Consider the following 10,736-nt stretch of genomic DNA (forward strand, 5'->3'; position numbering starts at 1 on the left):
GCGATCCGGTACCATGGGACAAAGACTGTTTGATGGCATTCTTACAGCTGCGAGAGGACCTGTGTCGTGCTCCGGCATTGGGAATGCCTGATTACAATAAACAATTTTTTCTTTACTGTTGTGAGAGAGAAGGTTGTGCGTTGTCTGTGTTGGTCCAAATCCATGGGAATGCCCGTAGACCAGTTGCTTATTTCTCGGCTACTTTAGACCCAGTAGCCGCAGCGTTGCCCGGATGTCTCAAATCCGTTGCTGCAACGGGTGTCAGCATTGAAAGATGTGAAAATATCGTCATGGGGCACCCGTTAGAGGTGTGCGTGCCCCATTCTGTTGAACTGTTAATGACCAGGACCAAAACACAGCATCTGACCAACAGCAGGCTCACGCGATATGAGCAAGTTATTCTTGCTGCAGAGAATGTGACCCTCAAGAGATGCTCTGTTTTGAACCCTGCCACCTTGATGCCACTTCCAAATGATATCGATGATGATGATGAATGTACAGACCATGACTGCCTCGATGTGACTGAACTATGCACCAAACCCAGACCCGACATCGTAGATGAGCCACTGACCGACCCAGACGAAATTTTCTTTGTCGATGGCTCATGTGTAAGAGACGAAGTTGGGCAGTTGAGAGCAGCTTACGCTGTTTGTACAATTACTGGAGTTGTGGAAGCTGGGTGCCTGGAAGGAGTACACTCCGCTCAGGTAGCCGAGATCATTGCCCTGACACGTGCTTGCTTAGCAAGCAATCAAATTCGAGTCACCATATACACCGACAGCCAATATGGTTATGGGGTAGTTCATGATTACGGGCAGTTATGGTCTCAAAGAGGGTTCATGACCTCTTCAGGCTCTCCCATTCGCAATGGAGAGTTTGTGCGCCTGTTGTTAGAGGCGTTGCAATGCCCAGCAGGTATCGCAGTTGTAAAGTGCACCGCACATACCAGAAATGAGGACTTTGTTTCAAAAGGCAATAGATATGCAGATGAAGTTGCGCGGTATTGCGCGGAGCAAGGGTACTCTTTCACAGAGGTGGAAGTGGGCGGAATAAATGTAAGAACTGAATTAGCCATGATATTGGAAACTGTTGATACTTGGGATGAACTGTCAAACATGCAAGAAAATGCTCCTGATATTGAAAAGGAAACATGGGAAAAGGCAGGATGTGTAATGGGTGAGTCCCATTTTTGGGTCTCAGCAGACGGCAGAGCAGTGTTGCCCAATGAGATGGTGAGTCCAATGGCCAGACTCATACATGGTCCCGTACACTTAGGGAGAGATGCTATGCTGAGAGTGTTTAGACAGACTTGGTACAATCCTAAGTTTAGAATAGCAGCAGAAGCAGTGTGCCAGCGTTGTGTGACCTGTCAGCAGCTGAACGTAGGAAAAAGAACACCAGTTACACTGAGTCACATAGGAAGGTCTGGAGGTCCATTCAACAGAATGCAGATAGATTTCATTGAAATGCCAAGATGCAACCGCCTCCGCTATGTCCTGGTGGTTGTTTGTGTGTTCTCCAGATGGGTTGAGGCATACCCTACACGTAGGTGCGACACCCTCACCGTGGCCAAGTTACTGCTCAGAGAACTCATTCCGCGCTTCGGGGTGCCGGCCTTTTTGGAATCAGATAGGGGAACGCATTTTAACAGCGAGCTTGTGAAGATGATTTGTGTAGCGCTCAATATCGACCAAAAGTTGCATTGCAGTTACCGACCAGAAGCTTCAGGGATTGTGGAGCAGATCAATGGCACAATCAAGGCCAGAATAGCAAAGGTGTGCTCCTCAACGACCCTGAGTTGGCCTGACGCCCTGCCATTGGTCCTCATGAGCCTTCGTAGTACCCCAGACAGAAGAACAGGGTTGTCACCACATGAGGTGTTAATGGGGAGAGCAATGAGGCTGCCATCTGTCCCAACTGCTGCACTGTTAAATATCACAGATGATATGATCCTGGACTATTGTAAGGGGCTGTCTGACGCCATTCGTTCTGTGTCCCTTCAGGTGCAGGCTGCCGAGGTTCCAGCGTGCCAGGGCCCGTGCCATGACCTGTATCCTGGGGACTGGGTCCTGGTGAAAAAACACGTGAGAAGAAGCTGTCTGGATGTTCGTTGGCGTGGGCCCTTCCAGATCATCCTGATCACGAACACAGCTGTGAAGGTGGGAGGCCTGCCCAATTGGATTCACGCGTCACATACGCGAAGGGTTCCAGCACCTCTGGAAGAAACAGCTCCTCTCTCGGATAGACGTCCAGCAGAGGACCGAGAAGCCATAGAGGGGGCTAGCCAAGCTGTAGAGGTGCCAGCGGAAGCAGGGAACGAGTCTGACCAAGCTGAGGACGGTCAGTACAACAGCGAAACAGACGACGCTACAGAAGGAGAAAGTAGCTGGGAGTACGAGTCAGACCCTGACAGGTCTGAAAGAGAGAGAGAACAGACAAGAAGGAGAAGGAGTAGAAGGGCACGTGGAGAAGCTAATTGGCCGCAAAGAAGGAGCTCGAGCCTGAGGTCAACTCCAGAAGTAACCCTTCCTCCGATATCAGAAGACTCAGATCCGGAAGAAGGTGCTCAGGGCGCTGAAGCACCAGACCGAAGAAGGTCAAGAAGAGTGCGTGTGCCAAACAGAAGATACTCCACACCTGAGTGGACATATCTGGCGACAAATGTCTGTGAAACCGGAGACAGGGAGGATCCGAGCGGTGGTGGTGTCCAGTTCTGAGCCCATTATCACCGTGGAAATACGACTGTTGGTACCCGGTGTCGAACAAGAAGGGTCACTAACATTCATGCTCCCCAGACCTCCCCGCCTCAGCAAGTTAAAACACATGTTTCTTTCAGAATTGCAATTCCCCGACTTTGGTACAACGATAACAGCACATGAAGAGCACAATCTTCGTTTGGAAATATTGAACTATGCTATTGAAGCTGCAACAACAAATCTGATAGTAGACTGTTAAGGACTTTGTAAATAAAGCAAGCAGAAAAAGAAGATTACCTAGCGCCCAGGAAGCAGAAAATTTTAGGGAACTTCCCTTGAGTTGATGGAGAAGGGCTAGGGTTGTCTTTATTGAACTATTAAAGGACTTTTGCGGAGAAGGTTGTCAGCTTCCAGTTGTGTGGATTCTAAAGACAAAAGGATTAAAAAGAGACTGTAAAGGAACGAGAGGAAAAGAACTTTTGCTAAGATAAGAGAGAGCCATATTGTCTGACGAAATGGAGGCCGGCACCCCGAACCGCAGAGCAAAATGTATAATAGGTACACTAATAGTAGGAGTGATAATATTAATAGCTTTAGTGGTAACAATTTCTTATGTAAAGGGACATGAGGAAGAGGCAAAGGTAACTGATGTGAATTCTGTAGAAACGCTTTCACCTACTGTTGTTGGTGAAAAAGGGGAAAACACTCAAGAGAAAGCGTTATTAGCTGCAGAAGCCCGCAGGTTACACGTAGATGAGTCCCAAGGAGACTTTAGGTCAAATGCTTATGCTAAACTCTTATATGAATACGTGGATGCCATGGAGGTTAAGAATTGTTATGTCTGCATGCAGTTGCCGGCGTCTGTAGATGAAGGAATTCGATATCATCACCTCCCGCTGACATATGGCATTACATGTAGCTTATTGCTTAGTATATTTTATGAGAGAGATAGTTTTGAATACTATTTCTCCAATTATGATTCAGTGTTGCCAGAAGTCCCAAATTATAAGCAGATGAACAAATGGGATTACTGGAAGAGTGAAGACAGATTGGCCAAGTTCTTCATTCCTTGGATTACCTTAGATACTTCACATGCCCGTAGAAATAACCTGACATGCAAGGTGTCAGAAGTCGAGAAGAAGTTCATAGGGCAAGTGGATGATCGATATAGGAGACAAAAGATTTTGAAAAAATCAGGACAATGGAAAACAGATTGGACCGAGGAAGAGAAGGCACACAAGAGAAAGGGTAGTAGTGGTCCAATAGCTTTAGATAAAACGCAGAGAGGAAAGCTATGTCTTCACCGAGCCAAAACGTATTATGAAAATGTATACGTTGGAGAAGTTGACTGTGAACATGCTTTCAATATAGAGTACTATACTAAAGATTTCCTGAAGGGAATGCAAGTGATTCCAAATGTGTATTTTGTATGTGGAAGAAATGCCTACGTGAGACTACCTGACAACTGGTATGGATCATGTTACTTAGCAATTGTCTTCCCCAAAATATATCATGCACAAGACTTAGTGATCATTGAGGGCAAGACATCTTCGAGGGGAAGGAGAGATATAGGTGATGCAGAAATGGTTGGAGATGTCTTTGGAGCTATGTTCCCTCTTTTGGGAGTAATCCTTAATGATGTTAAAATTAGACGACTGGCAACAGTTGTCGACAGGTTGTCTGCCAGCACTGCTCAGTCCTTAATGCTGGTAGAAGGAGAGATGCAATCGATAAGGGCTATGGTTCTTCAGAACCGTCTTGCATTAGATGTCCTACTAGCAAAAGAGGGCGGAGTCTGTAAGGCTTTGAAGGTCCAGGAATGTTGCACTTACATTCCAGACAATTCAAAGCCCCTTGAGAAGGTTATTAGGAACATAACTAATATTCACAAGGAGATCGAAGACTTGAGTAGAGAAAATGTCTGGGAAAAGGTGGGCCACGGAATGAGTGCAGTTGGTGGGTGGTTTTCCACCTTAGGCAAAAGCTTTGTGTGGTATATTCTAAAACCTGTCATCATAATATTGATCTGTGGGATCATATTGTGGGGATTGGTGAGGGTATTCAAATGGTACAGAGCAAGAAGGACAGAAAGGGCCCAAAGAGAGCAGCTGCAGAGATTGGCTGCCATACAAGATAATCAGTACAGGAGTCTGAGGGCTCTGGAAGAGCAGAGACAAGTTATGCTGCCAATTACTGCAGTTTAAATGTTAGTGATGACCCCGAGAGGTCATCAAAGGGGGGAACTGAGAGAGCGCAAACTGACCTAAATGTATGAGTACATCACACTTACCTGTAGTAAGCACAAATCATGAGGAGAAATGCCATGAGTGCTAATAGTATCTGCAATTATATTCTAAATGTATAGCTAATATAGAGATTTAAGTAGAAGTGGAACTAATACAGAAATGTGTGACGCTATATGATTTTATTAGATGTGATTATTCCTGAATCCATGTCGTGTAGCTGTTAAAATGTAAGATGGTAGGTGGTTAAACGCAGAATGTGGTAGGCCTCAGGGCCAGAGCTGGAGGGAAAGGGAAGATGTTTCTTTTCACGACACAGATTGTATTAATGTTTTGGTCATTGCATTAATGGGCCAGGATTTATAAAAATGTTTACTGAATAATAGAATAAGAGTATTAACATGCTTTAATTAATGAAGAAGTTGAATGCTATAATCATTATGAGAAATATTGTAGGCCTGAAATGTTTTAACATTGATTTACACGTACATGTCTGGGCTGAGAAATGTTGCAAGCCTTTATTTTGGAAGTCTATGAGAGTTGGGTTCTTGGCTGCAGATATCTGTCTGCAAGAGGAAAGGGGGGATCCAATTATAAATGAATGAATAGAGGTCTGTTCAGTAGACGGCCCAGACATGGAGGAGGGTTCCGGAATGTTTAAGGGGTATCAGCGGGCCGGAGAAGAGTCTGAGAAGCAAGGTCAACTCTAACGTATGAGGCCCAATACAAAGCATCATGGAAAAAGCCAGAAGCTACACCACGTGAGGGGCGTCTCGAAAGGGGCGTCTCAAATGTTGTTGACTGTTTTGTATTAGGGACAGCACCCCTGGGTGGAGTTAGAGCAGATACCTGAGGACCCTTTAGAGAGCGGATGGGTAGGCAGAGAGGGGTCATGACTGGAGAACTATAGGTTTTCACCAAGAGACTTAGAGTGAGTGACTTCCCTTGGGGTCATTCACTGCTGACACCTTTGTTAGGTTGGGATTTGGTTAAGTAGGGATACCATCTAGAGCAGGGTAGGGACAGCCTAACCTGTGCGTTTTCCTCCAACTTAAATGAAGGAGAGATATGCGTCAATGCTGATAGCTTTATTATTCTTAGAACTTGTGTTAGTGATTTCCGTTGCTCGTCTGAGGGCTTTCCGAGAGCACATGTATGTAATTGGACCTGTGTATCTCGTGAATCTCATTCTGAGATGCCTGTATTTGCAGCTTATCATTTCCTTACAATAAACTTTTGAAAGCTAGAAGTTGTTTGTGATCTTTGGGAGTAGAGTCCTTTATTGGGTGAACTAACGTGGAAATGGATGTACTTTGTACCTTAAAGACAGGCAACAAAGGTTCAGTCGACCAGATCGAGGTTTAGATCAATAGTGCTAAGGTATCGATCAAAATCTCGCCCTTCCAATAACTTAAAGGGCGAGGAACCAATAAGGACTTTGCAAAGTGCTTTGAGGCATCAAGTCCAGGTGAAGGCACTCAAAGCCACTTTGGATGGTTGTGGCAAGGCAACGCAAGTGTAACTAACAGAGATAGCGCCGTCTTAAAAAAAGGAGCGCCTTGGAGTGATTGGTTTCTTAGTGCTGGTTGACACGAGGTCCTCGTTCATTCATTCATCCATGGAGGACCATTCCGTGGCCATGAGCACCGACAGCTTCCTCGTCGAGATGGAGAAGGGGCAGGTGGTGGTGATCCGGGACGACTCCCGGCGGCGCCGCGACCGCTGCTGGCGGTGGCTGGCTGGCATGTCCTTCGCAGCGCTAGCTGGAGCAACCCTCGTCTTGGCGCTACTTTTCTTCAATGTAATTCCTTCCCCTCACAGCTCCTCCAAGCACGTAAGTTATCTTTCGTTTTATTCAATTTAGCTTTAATCTTGGTTTCAATTCCAAAGAGAGCCGGGCTATAATTGTTGAAAACCTTTATTTGTTCGGGTGGTGCGAGGGGCCTGGGAGTTACGTGTTTGACATAGAATGACAATCTGGACTTTGGAGCAATGCAACAGCTATTATTTCTGTGGTAATCCCCCCTCCGCCCCTCTCTGAGTGCGAAGGTACCCACCGTGGGAAAGCCCATTGCCTCGTGGATGTGGAGCATAGCGCCTAGAAGCAAAACTCCACAGAGTGTTTACTCGGGCGTGCGGGGCTCACTCAGCCCTGCAGCTCTCCATCAAGTGCCTGTTAAACCTGCTCTCTGAGTCAGGCCAGTGGCACCTGCCGCACTGGGTCCCCGGGCAGGGCAGGCTGGCAGCGCACGGAGCCGCAGAGTTTCTGGGCAGAGTCTCTGGCCGCCGCCCTGGAGGCGCTTCCCGCTCGGGAGCCCAGGTGAACCAGGTTGCCACCAGGAAGTGTACACGCGCGCTTCGAACATAGCGCCTTATAGCGCCTTCAAGTGTATGGGTTAGACCAGGGAGCAGCGACATGGAGAGCAATGCTAGAACTCTGTCCTGTTGGTCATATTTACCTGTCTTCTAGTTTCGTGCTTTTCTTCCCTCCTGTCTCCCTCCGAGCTTTCTTTGACTCGTCCTTCCTGGCCTTCCTTTCTTCCTTTCATTCCTGACCTTTCTGTCTTCCATGTTTAATATCTCCCCCCTAATCTGTTCTTCTTTGGGCCCACCGTAATCATAAAAATTCATGTAATGCTAAGTGCACTAATTGGATGTTTGTTTAATGAATATGTTATTGTCTCTCGTGCGCCTGCTAATTGCCGTTTTCGTTTTGTCTTTCAGGAGGACCCGACACGCGTCGATCCGGCCCCCGAGCAGTATATAAGTAAGTACCTCACGCCCTCCGACCCAGACCAGTGGGTTGTGTGCCTGTTGAACACATCTAGTGGACCTTGCAAACCCAAAATTAAAATTGTAGGGAGAGGGGTTCGGGTGGGATGAGGTACCCAACTCCCTCTGATAAAAAAAGGACCCCATGTCTACTTCGCATCATTCTACGGTAGACACGAGTACTGTGAGCCTTAAGTCTCCCTGAGTGAGATAACACGACAAGTTTCCGTCACCCAAATTATCTCACCGAGACCGAGGATTTAACACATAGAGCTCCCGGCAGCCTTTCACCCCTGAGGAAGATCATGTCATTATGCATTGACCTTTAAATGGAAATGCAACGCCGAGCTCCTGGAATGTTTGCATCGCACCGAGGGAGCTCATACAGAAAGCCTCTGTCAGCCTTTCATCCCTCTGAGGGAGATAACAGGAGGAGCTCCCGTCAGCCTTTCATCCGTCCCGGGATATAATATTAGGAGCTCCCGTCAGCCTTTCATACCTCCAGTGAGATAATATTCAGAGCTCCCACCAGCCTTTCATCCCTCTGAGGGAGATAACAGGAGGAGCTCCCGTCAGCCTTTCATCCATCCCGGGATATAAGATTAGGAGCTCCCGTCAGCCTTTCATACCTACAGTGAGATAATATTCAGAGCTCCCACCAGCCTTTCATACCTCCAGTGAGATAATATTAGGAACTTTTGACAACATTTTATTTGTGTGTGGAAGATAACACGAGGAGCCCAGACTTTCATCCCTCTGAGTCAGATAACACGAGGGTCTCCTCTCAGCCTTTCATCCTTCTCAGGGCGGTATCACGATGAGCTTCTGTCATGTTTCTCAGGTAGCCCCCAGGTAGCCTCCTTTTATCCGTGTGAGGCCCCTTTCAGTAGTCCATGTACGCCTGTATACATACCAGCCTGTGAGAAGCATGAGGGGGCCCCGGGCCCCGTAAGGTGTGAGTGAGTACTGCATTGTGGGGGTTATGGGGTCACTGTTGTGCTCTTGCGCTTTGTCACATGCTGTTCTAACTCTGCCCTTCCTTCCTCCCTCCAGGCCACATCCCCCAGCAGCTCAAGTTACAGGCCATGGAGTCGCAGAAGCCCGCAGCTCACCTCATAGGTAAGGAGATGCCCCGGCATCTGTGCTCCTCTCGCAGTCTCTTTATACCTCACACATCTGTGTGTTCTGTACCCAAACCCTTCATGTCTTCATCTCCGTTTGTCTCCTTCAGTGCACCACCCATACATCCATCTATCTATCCATCCATCCACCCACCTGTTTACTTCTGTCCATCTGATCTCTTTCTCTATCTTCAGCCCTTCTCTCTTTCCTTCCATCCATTCATCATCATATCTTTCTCTTCCTCCATCCATTTCCTTTCACCCATCTCTCTTTCTCTATCCTGTATCTATCTCTCCTCTTTCCTGCTATCCATTATCTGACCCGCATTTCCTTCGGTGCACTTCTCCTCCCATCTCTTTTCTTCCTTCATCTCTTTCCTTCTTTTCTTCCTTCCTTAGTTTCTCTGTCCAGCCGTCCTTAGTTCTTTCCACCTCTTTCCTCCAGTCCATCTCTCAGCACCTCCACTGGTCCTCCACCTTTTCCAGACACATCTCTGTTCTGCTGCCAGCCAATGGGCTTCTTTGATCGGCTCTGGCCTGGAAACTGGGTCGGTCCCTCGCCTTAACAGGCCTTTCTTCTTCTTTTGCAGCTGACTTTAGCAACAAGGAGGTAGAGTGGATCTCAAACAAGGGCTACGCCTTCCTGGAGAACGGGATGAAGCTGGAAAACAACCGCCTGGTCATCCCCTCCCGCGGACTCTACTTTATCTACACTCAAGTTGTCTACTATGGGGGCACATGCGCAGCCAAAGGAAGCCTGTACCTGACACACTCTGTCAAGAGGCGCTCTGAGGCCTACCCCGTCGACATGCATCTGCTGAGCGCCACCAAGTCAGCCTGCGAGGGCACCGCCCACAACGGAACCCCCTGGTACGAGCCCATCTACCTGGGAGGGGTCTTCAGCCTGGAGGAGGGCGACGTGCTCTCCACATCAACCTCCCACACAGCCCACCTGGACCCTAAGGGCGCACAGAATTACTTTGGGGCCATTGCAATGTAATGGAGAAAATGGCAAGACAGGTGGACAAAATGAATAGAAAAAGACTGTAAAAGAAAAACAGCGAAGCAGAAGTGGAAACAAGGAAACTGATATAGAGAAACCAAACAGAGAAAAAAAATATTGTAAAAGAACAAACTTTCAAAAAGGAAGAATTTAAAAACAAATTTGGAAAATAAAAACAGTAAAGAAAAAAACCCAGAGAAAAAGAGGAAAAGAAAAGTACAAGGGGAAAAAAAGCAAAAGAAAAAAAACAATAGAAACAGAGAAACAGAGCAAATACCACTTTAAAAGGAAAGAAGACAAGAGTCAGGACTCTTAACATTTATTTATATTTGAAAAAATATTTTTTTATATTTAATATTTATTTAATAATTTATTTATATATGTTGATGTTATTTTTTATGACCAAATGCATTGCTCATGGTTTTGTCTCAAACTGCTGTTTTTTGGTATCAAATACTGCCTTCGATTGACTCACGCTAAAGCTGTTGGCGGATCGTGGAATCAGGCTGGCCCTGACATGGTCCAACTAAAAGTTGCTAACAGGTTTTTTTCTGCAACCTGCGTTTAGGAAGTCAATATGGCAGTATGAATGCCCATCTCATGTGTATCACATTGTGAATATTGGGTTGTGGCGGGGGCGTGGTAAGAGACAATGACAAATTGTTATTAGCCCGCAAATGTTATGGGTTATGTATATTACATGACGGGAGGCGGTAGTGTCTTTTTTGAAACCACTCTACTATGTCGAGTGACTTTTGGTGTGATGGCGGGTCAAATATTTGCATCCAATGGCACAAACAGTGTTGCAGTATGTTCCAGGACTGCATGGACTGTATGCACTGAAAGGTTATAGTGTACAATCACATTTAGTTCACAATCAGTGACAGGATGCCTCTGGCAA

The 10,736-nt window shown here is 46.6% G+C and overlaps 1 protein-coding gene across 1 annotated transcript; it reads left to right on the forward strand.

Annotated features, from left to right (window-relative positions):
- Positions 1–6,407: 6,407 nt before the first annotated feature.
- LOC144753976 (tumor necrosis factor-like) lies at positions 6,408–10,083 on the forward strand. Its single transcript, XM_078641496.1, has 4 exons — positions 6,408–6,773; positions 7,664–7,706; positions 8,765–8,830; positions 9,423–10,083. The coding sequence occupies exons 1-4, from the start codon at positions 6,558–6,560 to the stop codon at positions 9,830–9,832; spliced, it is 735 nt and encodes a 244-aa protein (XP_078497622.1). The 5' UTR covers positions 6,408–6,557; the 3' UTR covers positions 9,833–10,083.
- Positions 10,084–10,736: the final 653 nt, after the last annotated feature.

This window comes from Lissotriton helveticus, chromosome 5_1 (genome assembly GCF_964261635.1).
Source record: "Lissotriton helveticus chromosome 5_1, aLisHel1.1, whole genome shotgun sequence".
Classification (NCBI taxonomy): Eukaryota; Metazoa; Chordata; class Amphibia; order Caudata; family Salamandridae; genus Lissotriton; species Lissotriton helveticus.